Raw genomic sequence first — 21,155 nt, 5'->3', positions numbered from 1 at the left:
AGTACCATTGCAATCAGTACCGACTGATATTTCATACAAACAAAACAAAAAAACGGAATACAGTGAAACCTCGATATGACGATACTCTACGGACCAAGAAAAAATATAGTAGTAGAGCAGTTATCGGTTACATCGAGAGATAGCATAATCACCTTTTGCCACGAAATTTATGCCGTTTTTTGGCTGAATTTGTACCACGATAAAATGCATATTTTAGCATTTGTTTGCAACAAAAAATTATATTCATTAGTTGCTGATTAAAATCTAGTTAATTGTTTTACATTGTTAAGTGGTTTCTTGCATTGCACTTTTGTGTACGACATAGAAAATAGCTTCATGTGTATGGCAACTTCATTATCACTTTCGGAGGGTAGATAATGCAAAATACTGATGTTATGAAACATAGTCGAAAGAACAAACACTGGTGAGGCATCTACAATAGTGTTGAAGGAGATTTCGAATGGAACATACAAAAATATCGTTGTAGCGGTTTCGAAATATCCTCAAAAAGTGTCGTCATAAATACAAGGAAAATTTTTAGGCATAATTTTCTCCTGATAAGAAATAAAATTCAAAAATGAAGATTTTTTCAGTATTTTTTTAATGATTTCCACAAAAATCAAGTTTAAGGATTCGTTCCCTTCTTCAGTAGAGGTTCCATTTTAATCTTCGCTTAGATCTGAAGTCTTCACCCTTTCAGATATATAGAGGGCCAAAAAATATTTCAAAAGCTCAGGCGACACAGGGCTCTCAGTCAAACTGGGGTCCTATATTGAGAATTTTACTTATTTTACTCAATAATCTCTCTCTATATTCTGAAATTATGTTTTCATTTAAATGTGGCTCTCCATTAATTCTTAAAAACCTTTATTTCATAAATTCTGAAAATATTTCTGTCATTTATTTTGAAAAAATTTCTTTCTGTCATTTATTTTGAAATATTTTTTTTCTTATACATTTCCATCGCTACCATGCAATGAAATGTCCACTTTTCATCGGGAACATTGTTCTTTCTTTTTTGATCACTAATTCACACATAATGAAATTTCCAAGCAAAATTAATTATACAAGCGAATACCATTACACCGATTTCTCTACAAGCACTTGACCATCACTGAATGATATTTTTAACTCTAATTTATTCACCACTGAATATCATTAGCATCGATTTTATCTGCTTTCCTAAAACTTCCTTATTTTTCGACCAACTGCCATTACATTATAACACACTTGTCGCTACATTATATAATTTTAATCTAAGTTTCTTGCGTATCGCTCTATTTACTGAAAAATCCAAGTTTTTTCTTACTTTTTTTATAACACAATCTAATTTTCCTTCTTCAATACTTTCTTTTTTATCCAAGTATATTCATTTCTTTCAAGAAACCAAAGAAAATACAGATATAGTTACAATCATAATAAAATATTATTCTCATGAAACGTTGCACTAAGGCTGTAGATATTCATCTCTCTCTCTCTCTCTCTCTCTCTTTTAGTTACCACTTATTACTATTTTTACATTATTAACGCCACAGCTTATCGGCTATAATGACTTTTTCTAAAAGTTGGAAATGCTAAAAAGTTATATCTTGAAAGATTTTAATCGTTGAAAACCTTTTTTTCTCTTCAAACAGGATTTTTTCGAATTCGAAGTTATACTTAAAGAAATATTCAACGTACGGGAGCAAAAGGCACCCCGTAAATCAGTAGTTCTTAACCCGCAATAGCTCTCTTGCTCAATTCATGGTTCGAATCCTCGATTTCTATTCATTAACAAGGAAGAAGTGGATTTTATGTATCAGAAACGTGTCTCAATTCCCTTAAGAGAATGGTCAGTTTTGATTCACTGTTTTGTAATTTAGCTACAGCTTACGAAATTTATTTTCTGGACGAAATATATTTATTTTTTATTTGGTTTTGAACTATTAGTTTTGCTTTGTTAAATAACTTTATTCCATCAATAAGTTCCCACGAAAATGACTGTTGATTTGTTGATATATGCATGTTAAGGACTTCATTGGCCATATTACTTTCACCTATTGGGAATATGGCCAAGAGGTAGACCCTTTTTGAGAAAAGCTATTTTTTCAAATTTTTCTGTTGGTGTATACTGTGGATCATTATTATTATTTTCTTTAACAACGCTTCAATGTATTTTTTAACGCCATCTGCTTTTCGGAATTTATTTTACAACCATTGAGACTAATGATAACACCACATGAAGAACAATTCATTGTACAGTTAAAATTACTAGGAAGTGAAAATATTTTATTAGTGTACCCGAACAATATACGGTTTGCATTCAAGGTAAAACTAATTCTTGCCATAGTTGTTTCTTGGGAAGATTCTTGTTAATTTTGCCACAGTGATGAACATTAAAGAGATTGGGTACAGCCACAATAGTTCCATTCCTGTAGTCATATGCCATGATAGTACAATTGATTGGTTTCTCCTGAAAATTCAAAAGAAAATACCAAGTCAGTTGGAGAGATCCTATCTACTAAATAATTATATAGTACACGGATAAATTGAATGGAATCGTTTACTGTCGTTTCAATCGTAAGTCGGTGATTCTCAAAGTGAGCGTCGTGGCTTCTAGGAGAGTGGCAATCTTTGTCAATGGCGACAAGGCGAGCTGGAATGATTGTGCACCTATTTATGTTTGAATTGTTTTTTTACATGGGAAAATATCTACCAAATTATTCTTGGGAGCCACAGATGAATCGTGAATTGAGCAAGAAAGCCGTGTATGAGGAAAAGTTTGAGAACCACCAACGTCAGCAATTGGTTTAATTCGTATTCACCAAACAAAGTAATAATTCAATTATAATGCTAAACAATGGCATAATTGTGTGGAAACATACGTTTTCGTTAATTTTCTCACAGCATTCGATATCATCGTAGTCAACATAATCTCTTTGGCATTTGGTTTCAACCAAATCAGCTACGATTTTGTAGACATCGACCGGCACTTTTTCCTGAGAAGATTACAATCTAGAGTCAAAATGATACTTGAAATATTTCTTATTTAACACAACTGTATTAGATATTCAATGTTTTGAATTCAACAGATATATATGTGGCATCAAACAACATTTTACCCATCAGAAACACATAAATCCAAAGAAAAAAAGATTTCAGTATCGTTTCATATATATTAATATATATATTATATTACCCTTATATTAAAATAATATAATATTTTATTATAATAAATAAACAAAATAACAACAAAATACCATACTTATAAATGATTGAAACTTTTTTTCCTCTCCGAGAGTCACTCACACATGTGCCCATTTTTATCATAGGTGGGATAACATACTCTGAATGAGAAAATTGGCTGAGAAATACTGCTATACCCTGACTTATAGTACCTCAATTAACGCGAATTTTATTTATTTTTTTGATAAAAAGCTTCGTTTTTCAATATAATTCGAAAGCATTATGAGATAACAGCTGAGATGGAAACAATATTTTAATTGTGATGTGATGAGATCAAGTAAGAATATATTGTCCATCAATCAGAACATCACATACAACGAAGCTGGTCTGATTTTTTAAGGTGCTATAAAAGTATTTAACTATCTTGGAAGTTTGTTTACTAACTAGATACAAAATTACTCTGCTTAAGCACACAATAAGCTTAGTTATTTTGATAGATCAAAGTGTTATCAAATATCGTACATACATGCTTTTTTTTTTAAACGATTGGTGTGTCTCATTAATCAAAATTAACCAAAAATATTGGTTCTAATTCATCAATATTTAATGTACTTTTACCAGATTGATTCACGCGCTAGATGTTGTCACTACCCATTGCGTAACTTTGGGGAGCATTACTGAATATAAATAGATAATAAGATCAGCTCATGTGGGTAATATTTTCAGAGTTACTTGCAGTCCCGATTACGATGAAAAAGAGTCAAAATATTTTACTTATTTATTACAGAAATTTGGTTTATATTATTCGTTTATTCGTTAAAAAACAGTTCTTTTCAGTTTTTCTTTTTTTTGATAGGGGGAATATTCAATACAAATACAAATTCAACGCCACAACAGGCGAATCTTCTCTCACTTGGTGAGTGTACGTGACCATCGATATCACTTGGCGTAGCATGTAAGGTGGATTGAAAAATCGAAATATGTGGGTAAAAGAATCGACTTGGGGTGCAAAAGTTGTCTTTTAAGCATACTAGCATAAATGCAAAATTTTTTCAACTTCAATTAATTTCTCCCGGTGCCCCAAGTCACTTAAATATTTGCCAAGAATCGATTTTTATGTAAATTTTGAATAAAAAAAATGAGTTAAATAATCGATTTCACGGGGAAAATTGAATAGGAAGGGAATGAAAAATCATTTATTGCTTATTATTAAATGTATAAAATTACTTAGTATAGTAAAAGTTGGAAGGAATGTTGAAAATATTCATGCCATACATTAAGCAGTTGAAAGATGCATTCGCCTAGTGTCTGAGGCGTCGGAAAGTGTGTGTGGGGAAAAGACACGACTTCATATTGAATAGGATAAAGTCAAGGAGTAATGTCAAACATTTTAATATCAAAAAGCATTACAACATTTAGAAATATGTAAATCTTCAAATTAATACAACTAAAAAAACCATTATATAAGTTATATTTTTATAAGTTTTATGATTTATTGCTTTGATTTTAAAATTTTTACTCCGTGTAGTATTGTAAAATTATTATTATTTATATGTTTATACTTTAGTACCTGAATACTCCACAGAATTTATAAAAAAAATTCATTAATTGACAATTTTAATACATTTTCATAAAAGTGTGAATTTTTAACTATTTTTGGGGCGCTTGGGGCACCTGAAGATAAGAATGGATTTCAATAAAAAAAATTACGCAACCAATACACCCAAGATACAGCTTTCGCACCCGCGTGCCAAAAGTAATTTCGAAACAAAATATTTTCCTATACTTTTCGATCCACCCTAGTAATAGCGTCGTTGATGAAAAGTCAAAAAATGTCGAATGATTTATTCTTAGTTTATGAGCTTCAGCCATTGACTGCTTTTTTATTTTAAAAAGGAAAATCAAAAGAACGTGTTTGCAATCAAGTTATATTTACTTTCTGCAAAATCAGTAGTAAAAATTCAGTGACATCAGCTACAGCAGGAAACTCTAGCCGATGATTCCAATTTGTGGAATGTTCAACAGCAATAAAAATGATAAGATTTGACTGCTTTCTTCCTCTTCATCCTCTTGTCGAAGAACACCCAGATAGCTGTCGGTCTTTACTATGTTTTTTGCAACTTTGAACCATGAAAACCATTCGTGAAACCCTTAACACTGATCCAGAGCTTTTTTTTTTTACCCTCTCAGAGGCATTGACGAGATATCTCGACTTCTTAAAAGCCTTTCTTTTATTTTAACAATGATAAGCTCAGATATTTTGTGAAGATGATTTCTCAATGTAACGAATTTTTTTATTGCCCCTTACTTTGCAACAGCTAAAAATAGGAAGAAAGCTTACTTCATGAAAAAGATATGATGTTTTTAAAAGGTTGAGCAATTTCTGATAAGGGTTAAACGTCTCTCGAAGTACTTCGAAAGGTTCACTGTTGTTTTCCGAAAATAAAACTGAACTTGACGCAAATTATTATTAGATATCAGAAATTGATAAAAACGATACCCGACGAAATAAATCACACTGATCTTATAGACCTTTCCTCAAGAACGCATCTTAGCCGATTGGAGTAGAGCAGGGTTCTTCAAGACACGGCGGGCCAAATAGAAACTTCCCATGAGGCGCGCGGGCCACCAACTCCTGTAATTTAATGACATCTTAATAGAAAAGGCCAATGGGGCTCCGAGGTGAACATGGACAGAAATAGTCGAAAACTTTCATTAATTATTTCTTTTATTAATCATCAATTTCGATTAGTGTTTTTCACTAGTTCTGAAAAAGTTTTTATTAATTACTCATTGAATTAATTAATTCTGAGATTAATTTTGATCTGAAATCACTTTAAATGATTATTTATTATTTCAGTAATTCTGAAATTTTTTTTTAAAATTCATTTTGAAATCATTTTTTTCGATAATTGTGCAATTTCTTTTTATTGATTGTCAAATAATTTGTATAAGAAATTACGAAAGTATTTTTCTAATTAATTTATGCGTTAATTTAGTAACTAATTCTGAAATTATTTGTTAAGAAATTCAAAAATTATTTCTTTCCTTTTGCTAGATTTATTTCCTTCATTTATCTTAGAATTATTTCTTTCTTCAAATTTTTAATTATTCATTTCCTCAATTCCGAAATTATTTATTTCATCAATACCGAAACCATTTCTTTCAATAATTCTAGAATTAATCGTTCTGCAATGCTTTCAATCATTTTCTGAAAACGATCGGCGGGCTACTACAAAAAGCACCGGGGCCAATTGTGGTCTGCGGGCCATGCGTTAAAGACCCCGGTGTACAGGATATTTACGTTTTCACTCACTCAGAGAGTACAGTCTTCTCCCTTCTTCTGAAAAAAAATATTATTACTTTTGATTCCTCCTTATATACAGATATACATACGTAGTTTAAGAACAAAACATACCAAATCGGACATCCAAGCGTACGTTATCTTATCGAGTCTCCTGAGAGATTTTGTGACAAAAAGTTTATTAACAAATCTCATAAACACGTCCGCTATCAACACGACTTTCTTGTCACTCGGGTCAACATCTTTTCCGGCAGAAAAAGCCATAGGAAGGAAACAACCAAACAAAATAACGATACGCAGAATCATGTTGATCGGTCGTACTCAGTAGTGAGAAAGACGGAAGCCTTTGAGACAGAATTTTATCAAGCTAAAAAAGAGAGAGGAAAAAATGATAAAATGATATATATTCACGCACCTGTCCATTTCCATGGTTCGAAACGGTGATTATGCAGATTCCTCGAGCTTTCAGTTATCCGAATTTTATAATTGGATCACCAGTTTGAGAAAGGAAACAGGAACCATCGATTAACCGAACGAATACAATATGATTAGTAAATCAATCAGTACCATTGCTACTTAATCTACTGATACAAACAAAACAAAAAAACGGAATACAGTGAAACCTCGATGTGACGATACTCTACGGACCAAGAAAAAATACGGTAGTAGAAGAGCAGTTATCGTTACCGAGAGATAGCATAATCACCTGGTGCCACGAAATTTACGCTGTTGTTGGCCGAATTAGTACCACGATAAAATGCATATTTTAGCATTTGTTTGCACCAAAAAATTCTATTCATTAGTTGCTGATTAAAATTCAGTTAGTTTTACCCTGTAAAGTGGTTTCTTGCACTGCACTTTTGTGTACGATATAGAAAACAGCTTTATGTGTATGGCAACTTCATTATCAGAACTTTCGGAGGGGAGATAATGCAAAATACTGATGCTATTAATCCTTACAGGACCATAAGGTTGCTAACAGAGTACAGCCCGCGAATGTTATATCATTGGAGCCAATTGGTTTGACAGTTCTTTTTTTTCTAAACGTTCCCGTTTACGTAATTGCGTTCGGCATACGTTCTATTTTGACATTCTGTATAAAAAATGCAGAAACGGTTATAATTAAATACGACAATCACCAATTTTAAAATGGGGAAAAATGTTTCCTTTAGTCGTGAAAGGGTTAAACACAATCGAAAGAACAAACACTGGTGAGGCATCTAAAATAGTGTTGATAAATACAAGGACAATTTTTAGGCATAATTTTCTCCTCATAAGAAATAAAATTTAAAAATAATGTTTTTCTTAATATTTTTTTTTTAATGATTTTTACAAAAATCAAGTTCAAGGAATTTTTGAAATTTTTTCTTTACTTCCAAAAAAGGCCAAATAAACCGAAAATATTAGATTATGATCATCCAATCTTGCATTAGCTATAAATTAATGTGAGTTTAACATGCTGGTTGGATGGTGGAAAGCATCATGCTATTAACTCTTCCGGACAAGAACATTTCATACTATCTTATACATGAGGTGACTCGTGAATAAAAGCGTGTTCAAATTATCTGGCCCAGCTCTAGATTGGTTGTTGATTAGACTGTTTCATTCCAGGTGTCACCTGTCGTGACAGCTACTTCAAAACTTTCGAGGATCATCCAAGAAACAAAAGATCGTGTACGTTATCCACTATTCAAAGCGAGTAGCCATTCATACGAGTATTATTGAAAAGATGGAGAAAAATATATATATGAAGGATGTGTGTTCGAGCTGCTTATAAACAATCCCTACATTTCTAGCTACATTGTAGAAATTTAGCGCATCGTGATTGGCCGAAATGACTGATAAACCATTACGTCACTCCTGGTGAATTTTTTGCTGACGACGTTTAACAATAGATATATTTATATGTGCTGGAACCCAACATCTGCCGTTGGTGTAATGGTTATGTGTTCGATTCGGTCTGATACCTATCCAATTTTTTTCCATCTTTGCTGTCATTTATTGATTTACTAAAAAATGTTTCCCCTTTTGTTTCTGATTTAATCAAATGTGGTTCACATTTGACAATAATAACAAGACAATAATAACGGCTCGCGAAGCTGGGCCCAACTATCCGTTCACTGATTCTATTAAAAATGCTTTCATTTTTCGTCAATGAACTTTGAAATTCAGTTTCGTCCAAAACTCCGCCTCTCGTGACGTCTTGCTAGCTTTTTTGCTAGCAGTAACCAATCACCAGCGTGCTAATGCTTCCTGTGTTACTAAGAGAGTAGGGATTATAATTACGCGTTCGCGGGCTAAAGGTATCAAAAGATTATAGTGAGAGTGTCATCCAAAATGTATTTACAGTGTTACACATAATATAATTACTGCTGTTTATTGATTACAGATAATTTTTAAGCTCTGGGACGGGCCGATTGGGTCGTTGCAGCCATAAAGAGCTGGAGAATGTATGTTTTGTTTTCGTTCTATTGTCTTTATTTTGTATATTATTGTATTGTATTCATGTATTTGTGTGTGTTGTTTTGAAATTAAAAAAAAGAATGCCACTTATGATTATTTACGAATTGTAGTTGTATTAAAGAGGGCAACTACTGCATTTTTTCTGCAGGTCAATAAAGTTGAATGTGAGCACCTTTGGTTGCTCTGCAGATGCCCAAACAGTACTTGATCTCTTGTCTAGTGTTTAGTAACGTGTTGTTAAATAAACTGCAGCGGAGATGCGCTGTTTCGAATTACAGTGAAACCTGTACGAGACGGAACGTCAAAGGACCGAAATAATATTCCATTTTAGACAGATTTCCGTTTTATAAAGGTGCAAAGAAAGCACTAATCGTTGAACGGACTATATTTTGATTCCGTTTAAGACAGGTTTCCGTCTTAGATAGGTTTCATTGTATCTCGAACGCTTTACTGAACAAGCAATTATTTTAATGAATTCCCAAGCAAAAAAAAAAAAAAAAAAAAATTCAATGGTGTTATGCCCCGAGAACTAGAAGGTCAGACATTCTCATAAAATCCAACGTCGAGGTCTTATTCAAAAACTCGGTGGCATTTCCATGAAAGGGCGGTGGAGCACCGTCTTGCTGAATGATCAAGTTTGGAGGAGTCTGTGAAACAGCCAAGTTCTCCAACATGTCAATGTAAGTGTGTCCTTTCATTGTCAATTCTGTGAAAAAAAAGAAAAGTACCGAAGAATTTCATTCTTATACATCTCAAACAGTGCAGTCAGGGCGACTGCTGCAAAAAGCGTCTCAAATCAGCATTCGACAGTGCACATGTGGGATTTTAGAAGAGAACTTGGAGCAAAATCTCCCTATCGACGGCGCAGCACTTTCATAACAAATCATGCGGGGTTCTCTCAGTATGGTCCATTACTTTTGGGAACCTTTATATCGGGCACCCTGTAAATTGTGCGATTTTGCATGCTTATAAACGATTGTATGCAAATAATTGCAAAATACATCATATTTTCATTATTTGTCAATGTTGAAGAATATTATTCATCCCGTTGGATGTTTGGACGTTATCATTTCTTAGTACTGACCTACAAACAATCGTGCATCTATGTTTGTCTCAACAAAAAAAAATATTGGAGCAACGTATTTTTGGGTGCGTTTATCTCCAGAGATGAGCTCGGTTGTGAAGATAAGCACCTGCTTCCCCTTGCGTAATTATTTCCTTTTACCTTGCTCTTTTCTTTCAAATCATATTCACATGTTAGGTTGAATTGAAATGAGGTCCACCGTGCAATATGCATCTCACCATGTCAAAAGCTTCTTCATAATCTGTCTCCTAAATGCCACGGACAACATGATCGTTGACGGTGGCTACGTTGATATCGACGTCAACGATCGAGGAGCCATCGAGGCAGCGAAGAGTGTCCTGAAGGATTTGAGCGTCAGGTTTAAATACTTCGAATCACCTTATCTCGTCAAACTGAAAGAAATAAAGAACGTCCAAGTCAACTACAACATTCGTGTAAGTAAAAATATACGTTCGTGTCAGCATTATGTAAAGCTTGGGGGGGGGGGGGATCTTCTGAAATTTAATTTTGTTTTCTCTCTTACATTAGAATTATGAATTATTCGAAAACAAATGAATATAATCAATCAATCTAACAATTATATTCACAACAGATACTTGGTGGAGACGCTTATAATTTCACTATGGATGTTATCGAAACTAAATGTAGAGCTGACGAAGTGGAATACAAAGATATTGATTGCTGTGGTGTCCATAAAGGAGTAAATGTAAGTCGAACGCCAATTTTCGAACGCATAACTTTCGATTGATATCTCCTTATCTCACTATTTCAGTATTTTTATTCAGATCAAAAGAAAAATTATTGAAACGATTGCTAATTTTAGCTGAGATGACGTAAGAGAGACATGAAAAAAGACAGGACAAAAATATTGAATTTCAGTTTGTAAAATGATAGAATTTTAGAAACATTTTTAGTCTTTTAGGCTTATCTTCTTTCTCCCGGTACAAGTTATCTGCATCGTAAGCACCCTCTTTCATTTGGGTATTTCAAAACTTTCCGTCAGTCCCACATTTCAGAGGAAAAACAAAAGTGATGAAACTGACTTATTTCTCTTTAGCTTTCATATGCTAATAGTACTACATGACCGTCATGCACCTCATGCACATTCGTCCGTGGAACTTCTAAGGAATTGGTACATGCCGGAATGTTTGTGTTCTGAGTGTATGTATAACCCTAACTTACTTATGTTGTCAGAGTTGTGCTTATTTCGTGTCCGGCTGGCTGAACCACTGTTTGGTCGTGTGGGGATCATCGGCGCATTGGTGGCCAGCTGAAGTTGCTTTACTGCTGTTTTTTCAACTTAAAGGTGAAGCAAGTGAATGCGATCAGGTCTTCATTTAGAAAAGTCTCTCCGCAGAGAGCAGGCAGACCTAGAACACGATACTTTCATAACATGAAAATTGAAGCATTTGTACTATCTTTATTTCAAAATATGGAAGACCGATGTCTTTATATTCATAATAGTTTTTGATATCTTTACGTAACTTCTCACAGGCATATCGAGTTGGCTAATGATATATTTTTATTGTCTTGTAGGAAACCGTTCGACCCTGTCACGTTCTGTTCCTGTACAGTGAGCCATTGGGGAAGGAGAACTTAATCTTCAAAGCATACAATTGTCCAAAAAAATCTTAGCGCGAGAAGATTCAAATTTTTATCTCTTATGTATGTCTGTTACAAATTAGCGTTTTTGCTATTACTCTAAAACAATGTTGAATGCCAACCAGTCTCGTCCGCAGGATTAACCATTGAATGTTAAAACAACGGGTTGGTGGGCATAAGGTAAGGCTCAAAGAGAAAAACATTGTTTTATTAACCGACAAAACGTATTTTAAATTAACAGAAATTGATTAAGATAGCATATGAAGGTATTTTAATGTGTCGGTGTAGCACTACTTTTTTTTTTACAAAAATATCCAAAAATATTATCCAATTTTCAGTTTTTGATAGTTTGGGGGCGAGAGGCATAATCCACCTGTACCCCCCTCCTGCGTACGCCTCTGATGTGACCGATGCATAAAAAAAAGAAATCAGCATATAAAATATAAAATTGAAACATCCAAAAAATTTGTTTTCATCCGTTCGTTTTGTTTCCGTTCATTTTCCACTGTAATGATTATTCTATGGCTCTCCGTATAGTGTACGATGTCGATGATGCATGAGGGGGATGCTTTTGTAACGTTTGCAAATCGCATGTAAAACAAGAGTCACCCTTAGCGGTGTGCGGCCGCGTGGAGCCTAACCAGAGGGCCTGCATTGATGATACAAATACAAGGCCGCAACTGGCAAAATGCTCAACGAGGTGGTTGAGAAAAAGTTGCCCATAACAAAAATGGATGTCATATGATTCCCTAAAACACGACAACACGTAATTAAGAATGCAATTATGAAATCTAAAACTATATACGCATATTATAAAATATAATACACAGCCCATAGAAAATATTTATAGTTGTCTCATATGAGTATGGAAAGCTTCTCCATTTATCCCAATATGTTTATCGTATTTCTTTTTAAACGTGCTACAATTACTAAACCACACATGCACCTCGCCCGCATTCTTCTGCAGAACTTCTAACGAATAGGTACATGTTGGAATGTGCGTGTACGTGTTGTGAACCTAAAGTGAAGTTTGTTACTGTGTAATTCTTGTTATGTATAGTGCTACCATCAATTTCTCTCACTGTGAGTGAAATGCCATGATTGAATAATTATACCGTTGTAGCCCCGTTGCTTTCTGTGGCGAGATTTTTTAAAGGGAAGATTGGCTCGCATTCGAGCTTCGAAGTTGGAAACCACAGAAAACCAACTTCAGGCGACCACCCCTGCGGTGACTGTGTTGAGCCTACCGACCCAACATTGGTCTCGAAGCAGTCGATTGAAGGCGTATTAACAATTCATGGTCCATCCATTTTCAATGGGATGTATATCCCACTGAAAATTTTGACATCGACAATAACACGAAATCTGCGGTCTTCCAATGTAAACATCGTCAAAAATGATGTCTCTCTTAATAACTCAAGCCCCGTGTGTCAACAATGTAGGAATGTCCTTCTGTAGGTATGGTCCCCAAAACAGCATATTCTCCAATCCAGGACGAACTAAGCCTCGAAAAAGCGGAAGAATGATTTTAGAAGAACGCAAAAAGACCTGTTTGAGAATGAAACCGAGCAGTCTATTCTATTTTTTGACCACCGCTGAACAATGGTCAGGAAACCTAAGCCGCTCGTCAATGAGAATTCCCAAATCGGTGACCCTGGTTGCATCCGGGATAGTAATACTATTCAACTCGTAAGTAAAACGTGGGTTGTTAGAACGAAAAATGAGCGACCTTGCAATTATCAACACTAAAGGTCATCCTCCATTCATTTGCCCTCGCTGCAATCATATTCAAGTTCGCCTGGAGGAACTCCCTACCGCTTTGATTTCCTACTACCCCGTCATTTTCGAATTTGTTAGCAATCCCATCGATACTCTGATGGAGTTTATCGATAAAAGTGCAAAGTATGGGCCAAGGGGACTTTCTTCAGGGGCTGCACTTGTGACCCCCCCCCGTCCAATCAGAAAATTCCCCGTTCACCATAATCCGTTGTGACCTATCTCTTAACCACAATTCTATCCTATTCAGCAAGTTGCCCCCTATCCCAATCTCGCGTAAACGCTTCAAGAGTTTACCATGTTGGACCCGATCGAATGACTTCTGGAAATCAAGGTAAACAACATTTTTTTGCCTTTCTCAAAATCCTTAGTTACTAGAAGTGATTTTTTTTAAAGTAACAAAACTTGTTGTCGGTCCCTAAACAATAAAAATGTTCATGTAAATCTAAATACATACACAAGTAATAAAGAATTCCACGAAATTTTATTCGTCCCACTCAGGGTCTCCCGATATATATGTTACTGCCAAAGCCCGAAGTGTGGCCACTTCACGAATTGGCAGACAATTTTGGTCAAAGTTTGGTTTGCAGTGATATGATTCATGGTTTTTCTTGGCAAATTAAGAAGTGACTGGAGATGTCTGACCAAAGTTCGATTTGCTGATGTAAGATGGTTCGGTAGGCACCAAAATCCATATTTTTCATCACCAACGTGTGATTATAGTAGCTGCAGTAGATTAGCTCCCTGTGAAGAGAGAGAGAGAAAAAAAATGGTTGTGTGCCATCGCTAGAATCCCTAGAAAATACATTTTAAAGACGTCTTAGAAATAGCTTACATTGTCACGAAAAAAATGCGCCAACTTGGCGATGACCCTGAATCATGTCTTTTGTTATCGGACTTTATCCAGGGATCTCTTCTTTCCCCCCCCCCCCACTTCGCGAACTGGCTGGCTAAAGCCCGAAATTCACACATTAGATTATGATTTACATGGTTTACGTTTAATCAGATTTACATGCGCTTACTCGTGCAGTTTACAGTGACATCTCAAAAGAAAGGGCCGGTGGGGCTTCGAGTTGTATTGGCGCAAAAATAATTGAGGACTTTTATTTACTCTGAATTATTTTTTATTAATTATCAATTAATTCCAAAATCACTTTCTTCGCCAATTCTGGAACATTTTCCGATTAATTACTGATTCATGAAATTGATTATGATTCATTTTCAATAATTCTGAAATTATTTCCTTCTCGATATACCTTGAAATGATTTATTTTTCAATAATTATGCAATTATCATTTTTATTAATTGTGAAATAATTTATATCACAAATTACGTAATTACTTCTTTCAATGTGATTGATTTATAAATTATTATTTTTCCACAAGTTATGAAATTAATTGTTTCGTTAATTCTAGAATCATTCCTTTCATATTTGCCGCTGTGGTGGTCGAGTGGTTATAGTGACGGACTCGCGATGCGAGGATCCGGGTTCGAACCCCACAGCGGTGGTCGGCTGAAGTTAGTTTTCTGTGGTTCCTAACTTCAAGACGCAAATGCGAGCCGATCTCCCCGTTAAAACGTCTCGCACCAGAGAGCAACAGTCCTACAACGATAAATCATTCAATCATAACACTTCACTCATGGTTAGAAAAACTGGTGGCAGATGGCAGCACTACACATAACAAGCATTACAGAGAAACAAACAACTTCACGTCAGGTTTCACTACACGTACTCGCACATTCCCGCATGTACCGATTCGTTGGGGGTTCCGCGGGCGGGGTGCATGGGTGGTGTAGCAGTAGTAGGTAGGACCTCCAAAAATGGCTCGGGGATCCATGATGTTCTCAAGTCAGCCACCTCGTTGGGCAATTTGCCTGTTGTGGCGTTGTATTTGTATTAATATTAATTACGAAATGATCTCCTTCATTAATTCTAGAATTAATAGTCTTCCAACAATTTTCTAGAAATGGTCGTCGAGTCACGACAAACAGCTCCGAAATGTGGCTCGGGGGGCCATTCGTTGAAGACCCCCTGGCTTAATTGGTGATGTTTTCTTTGTTGTGTGAATTTTTTGCTTGGTTTAGGAATTGGTGACTTAAGGAAACTATCGTGATTTTGTTTTCACGTAGAACTCGCTGCATGGCAGTCATTCACGTCAGCAATGAAGGTTTTTTTTTAGGAAATATCAAGGCTCATTCCTTCCTTCAATGATGAGTGATCACTGTTGATTTCTGCAGAAAGACAACATAAGAGAAATAAATAAATTATTTTTATAAAATACTAGAAAAATTAGCATAAATTACGTTTTGTATATATATGCATGTGCAGTCTACGGATATTATATGTATGTGTGTGGGGGAAAAAAAAGATCTTTTGCTCTTTCATGTATAACGATGTATAGATATAATAGAATAACTATCGTAATAAATATACAGTGTGCTTCAAAAAGAATCACTCGATTTGAAATGCGTATATTACGAAAAATGTTGCACATAGGCACTTAAGATTAATTTAATATTGCATGGCTAAGGGTCCATTCAAGTATTACGAAAGCAGATTTTTAGCCATTTTTGACTCCCCCCCCCCGTCAGCAAAAGTCAACAAAACGCTGCCCCCCCCTTGTCAGCAAAATTTCGTTAGCAGCTTAGAATATTTCATACATTCAAAAAGGGTGGTTGATGACGTAAGCAACCTTCAACCCCCCCCTCCGCAGTTGACGTCAAAAATCAGCAAATTCGAAACCACCTCCCCCCCCCCACCCCCGATGCTGACATGACACTTGAATGACCCCTAATCATAAAGTTTTTTTATAAACCAAATTTTAGGTGCCCAATATGTCCTCCTTGGGATGCACAGCATATCTGCAATGTAGTCAAATTCATCCCAAACGTGTGGATTTACTGCGAGTGGATTTCTGCGGACTGCGTGCGAAACTCTGTAGGATACGCTCCACATTTTCGTCTGACATGCGAGGACGGCCAGGAGTTTTATTTCCCTTTACACAGACAACCCGCGTCTCGGAATTGTTTATACCATCGCCTAATGCTCTGAGCGGTAGGAAGTTCAACACCAGGAACGACGAAAAGCACGATATACAGTTGCTACGGACTCACTCGCGAAGCTTAGAACACAAAATGATTTCTATTGTACAGCCGCTATCTTGACAAACACTGAAGTGGCGGCCGGAAAAAGAGCGTTAGCGCCACCTGTCGGCAACTGCGTGAAACTCGAGATATCCGTCTTTCTACCTATACATTATTCAATCGAAACGGATTAAAAGCTGAATAGTTATATTTTTTTTAAATCGGATGATTCTTTATGAAACACCCTGTGTTATAATTTGTTATTAAGAATTTGTCAATTATCTCCGGTTTCAAGGTGTGTGAGTTTTTCATAGTGGTCAAAAAATGACCATCGTGCTGCGTCCAGAAAAACTATACGTGATGGAAATTTTTAACATTTATATTTGAATTCCGCACCTCAAAATCAGTCTAGAAAGACTTACTTTCACTCATGCTATATAAAAAAAGTTAGAAATTGTGGACCGGGGTGTTATTAATGTCCGGGAGCAGTCAATCATGATAGTTTTTCTTCTTCTTTTTGATGTAAACTATGATCTATGCCAGCCGCAGGGAGTGGACCTTACTGTAGTCAAAAATCTTACGTATTTCGGTAAATATGGCAAATTTTTCTTAAGTTTCTAAACTCTTCAATAGATGGCAGCAGCGATACGGGCAGCAAAAGTATAATTGCAATTTTATAGGTATGAAAATACACAGATTAAAATTTTATTCTAATGTTTTTCGCACAGATGTTATTCATCACATTTTTCACATTGTTTTCATAACAAAATCTTCATATTTAACCTGGCTTTCTTAGAAAGCTCCAAAACTATCGATGAAAATGTTGAGGATGAATTCATTTTTCTTAAATTTATGATCTAGTGTTATTATGTGTTGATTTTATCTCTCCGGTGTGAAAATATGCATCTGTTTGTCTAAAAGATTTCGTCTATCGTTTTCAGATGCGGTTCTCCTACACCAATAGATAGACCCACCAACCAAACTCTTTCCTTCTCTTCTTTTATATAATGTTTCCGTCCTTTAACACCAAATTCTTTCTAATCAGTCTTATATATGCCGCGACCAACATTGCTATTGTCCATAATAGCGATTACGTGAGCCTCAACGTTAAAGATGAAGAAGCTAAATCAGTAGCGAAAATCGTCGTCAAACATTTGAACCAAGTTTACTTCAAGAGCCCTTATATTATCGACCTTAGGGCAATACATGATGTCAAAGTGAAGCGCAACATCGGAGGGGTTAGTCTCATTTTTACCTTGTTTTTTGGTTTTTTTCATCACCTAACCAAAAATTGACATTATCTTTGAAATATCTAATTCTAAAATTTATAAAACTCCCGAATCAAAGTTTATTCTTGTTTTATTATTTTATTAAATTTGAATGCATTCAAAAAATTGGTCTCATAGAAAAAAAAAGAAGAGACTCGACTTTATACAAATACAACGCCACAACAGGCAAAATGCCCAACGAGGTGGCTGAGAATAATAAAATCAAAATTGGTTTTAAACTGTAAATAAATTTATTTGTGTTGTATTTTGATGTCGCAGTTTGAGCAGTCTTGAAAGTTTTGAATCAGCGGTTCTCAACCGACGAAAATTAAAATAAATCAGTAAACTTAGGCCCTCGGGGCTACACCGCAGAAATTATGTAGTAAAAAGGTCTCCGTGAGTCAATAAATGCTAAGAACCGCTGCCCTAAATAAAAAAAGCCCCCCCCCCCTGAATCATTAAAGATGAGATACATTTTCAATTTTTCTCAAATTTGATTGTTAATGAATATCGATTGTAGTGTTTCATCATCAGAAGACGTGTTTTATAGATTCAACATCTACAAAAGCTCCCGCCTCTTCCAGAAAAAATTGGGCCCAGGGAAAAGCCTGTTAGGATCATATGATGCCTTCACAACGGGGGTGGGATAACCGCCGGCCCGCCAAGGGTGTCCATCTAGCCCGCAAAAAGTATTCTGGTAGAGAACTAGAATTAGACCATATTTCTTTCATAGAAATACGGGAAGTCATGACCCATACGGGACACGCCAACTATAGCCAAAAATATTGTCGTACATTAGTAAAGTTGCTTATTATAACTAAAAAAAGTTGTCAAAGGTAAGTAAAGTTGCCATCGTTGATATTGAAAAATATTGATAATGACAAGAAATGGGGGGAGGGGGAATGCTCCTGCAAGTGTCCTAATGGATCAAAGTTCCATTCAATTAAAAGACATATGCTTGACAAATCTGCGAGATGAATAAGGTGACCCCATGACCCGTGATTCCCGAGACTTTGCCATATTTTTCAGTAATTTTTACCGTCTTTTTTTGTAAAAATATCCCTCTTGTCCTATATTTGCAACAAAGCCTATTTGAATTCATATGCTTTACTGAGATGAAGGTACAAAATCATATTCTCATCTTATAAATTATTATGAAAAAAAATGGCCGTGAATATGAATGTTCATCTCACATGTTTATTATATATTTGAGATTTGTCTTTTCATTGAGCTCATTTCAGTCAACTGTGATTTGTAGGAGAAGTTTCCATTTCCCGCGTAATTATTGATTTTATCCCAATATACCGTATTTCATTATGTGGTTTTATCCCAATTTCCCGCATTTCATTGGCAATTTTAGCAATGATTGGCAACTTTTCTTACCTTTACCATCATATTTGGCTACAATGTGTGATTTACAGTATTTATGACCCTGATTTCCCTTATTTCTCTGCGGAGAAATACGGTTAACCCAGAGATGAATACATCCATGAAAGTCGGTACGGTAAAAATTATGGGAATCTCCCGTATAATGTAGGCCATATAGTCACCCTTATATTAACAGCTTTTGGATCGCGAACGATTGAAATATCCTTTATTTGGTCCGTGGACCGAATAGGATGTTCACCCCAGCTTCACGATTACTAAATTCTCCCCCACTGCTCTCTCCTCCAGTACTGCGATTATTTATTTTCACTTACACATTGCATTTTTGCCTTGAAATGAAAAGTTTTTACTACATTATTGTATTACAAGAGGTATATTATTATTAATTTGTATTTTAAGAGGTTTCGGACTTCTTTAAATTTCAATTTTTTCATTTGAAAATATATGTTTTAAAAACTTTTTAATAAAATATTTTGTTTATGTATTTTAGATATGTTCCCACTTACATAGTATTAGCCATCGAAATTGATTTTGTCTCTCTGCACAAAGCATTTCGTTCAGTAAATCTGAAGATTCCTACTTTCGATGTAATTAATGATTATGGTTATCGATTAAAAATATTAATAATGAATTAATGTAATGAAAATATCGATTTCTTCTATTTCCGTGTTTGGAATAGATTCTTCCTGGAGATGCTTATAGTTTCAATCTGGACGTTATCAAAACCGAATGCAAGTCAAATCAAGTTACATTCGAGGAGGCCGGTTGCTGCGGTCACAAGCAAGATGGAAAGGTAAGACGAGACATGTGTGGCCGAATTTCACCGCTAAAATTAAATATTACACATTTTCCTTAATTTATTTAATTTTCTGGTTATGGTTGCATTATTCATATTCAACACGATTGAATTTTCAATGCTTTTTTTCTCTTGTAGGTGGTGGTCCGAAATTGTAATGTGGTCTACGTGTACCGTACGCCTTTAGGCATGGACAATGTTTTAACTGGGGTATACGGATGTCCGCAGGAATTTTAAGCTTTGTGCCGCCATGTAATCTTGTGGAAATATAATTTATAGCAAATAATTCGATTGATTTTCAATATTTTTTTTTAAATTTGGAAAAAATATTTTTTGAAGCTATTATATGTTGTGTTTATTACATTTTGTATAAAAAAACGTTTCATTTCAAAATTTATTTGCCATAATTTCCTGCGTATAATCCACATATGTAAATTTAAGTGTTTGAGAGAAAATTTGATGAATATAAATTTATAAATACTATTTGAAATTTGATTAGAAAAAATAAATCAGTGAATTTTCTGAAGAATTATCGTATTCTCCACTCGAGGCGTATAATCCACTTGTGAAAATTTTATTCATCAATATTGAACTCTTTAGAAACAGAAGGGGGTGTTTGTCATGCTCATGCGAAAAAAAAATCAATTTCTTTTTTAATTGCATCTATAAATTTTATAAAAGTTATTTTCAACGAATTAATTTTTGAAACATATATTTCTATTCAAACCTCTCAGAAAGAAAAGTCTGCAGATAATCGCAGTGGTATATAATCCATACAACGCTTATACGGTAATTATATCTTTTAAAAAATGATGTATGATACACAATAATTTTCACATACTTAAATACTTTTTACAATTTAATGGAAATAGTCCTGGTCTAATATCTCTGACAATCTAATGACGTTTTATCCACTTGCAATAGGTTGTCTATTGGAAAATGAGCTCCAATTGCAGTAAATTATCGGGGTACAGAGTTTTCCTGCGTATATATGATTCACAGATGCAAATTTCACTAATTTAAGGAAAATATAGTAAAGGCTTAAGTGGCGTAAAAATTCACAAGTAAAAAAAATTCATTCCTTGATAATGAAATCTTAAGGAAGGAAGAAGGTTGTTCTCACGTTTTTGAAGACATATAATGTAGATTTTCCTACTCTCATCTATATACGGCATACATCTATAAATTTTTGAAAAATTCCTTTTTGAGAATTAATTAATTTTTTAT

At 34.8% G+C, this 21,155-nt stretch overlaps 3 protein-coding genes across 3 annotated transcripts; 2 read left to right on the top strand and 1 right to left on the bottom strand.

Moving 5' to 3' along the window:
• Nucleotides 1-2,250: 2,250 nt before the first annotated feature.
• LOC149082228 (uncharacterized) lies at nt 2,251-6,784 on the bottom strand. The gene is made up of 3 exons (XM_089235741.1): nt 6,584-6,784; nt 2,865-2,978; nt 2,251-2,452 (listed from the first exon to the last, which is right to left on the bottom strand). Exons 1-3 carry the CDS (start codon nt 6,773-6,775, stop codon nt 2,303-2,305), a joined length of 456 nt encoding a protein of 151 aa, XP_089091867.1. The 5' UTR covers nt 6,776-6,784; the 3' UTR covers nt 2,251-2,302.
• A 3,396-nt stretch (nt 6,785-10,180) lies between these two features.
• On the top strand, nt 10,181-12,077 carry LOC149082227 (uncharacterized). Its single transcript, XM_089235738.1, has 3 exons — nt 10,181-10,450; nt 10,609-10,722; nt 11,553-12,077. Exons 1-3 carry the CDS (start codon nt 10,205-10,207, stop codon nt 11,649-11,651), a joined length of 459 nt encoding a protein of 152 aa, XP_089091864.1. The 5' UTR covers nt 10,181-10,204; the 3' UTR covers nt 11,652-12,077.
• A 5,337-nt stretch (nt 12,078-17,414) lies between these two features.
• On the top strand, nt 17,415-20,457 carry LOC149082226 (uncharacterized). The gene is made up of 3 exons (XM_089235737.1): nt 17,415-17,716; nt 19,812-19,925; nt 20,067-20,457. Exons 1-3 carry the CDS (start codon nt 17,486-17,488, stop codon nt 20,163-20,165), a joined length of 444 nt encoding a protein of 147 aa, XP_089091863.1. The 5' UTR covers nt 17,415-17,485; the 3' UTR covers nt 20,166-20,457.
• Nucleotides 20,458-21,155: the final 698 nt, after the last annotated feature.

The sequence above is a fragment of the Pholcus phalangioides genome, unplaced genomic scaffold (assembly GCF_987345545.1).
Source record: "Pholcus phalangioides strain wild (caught in Gottingen) unplaced genomic scaffold, Ppha-v1.0 ptg000009l_1, whole genome shotgun sequence".
Lineage (NCBI taxonomy): Eukaryota > Metazoa > Arthropoda > Arachnida > Araneae > Pholcidae > Pholcus > Pholcus phalangioides.
The sequence above is the reverse complement of the archived record's forward strand: the minus strand, read 5'-3'. Positions and strand labels throughout refer to the sequence as shown.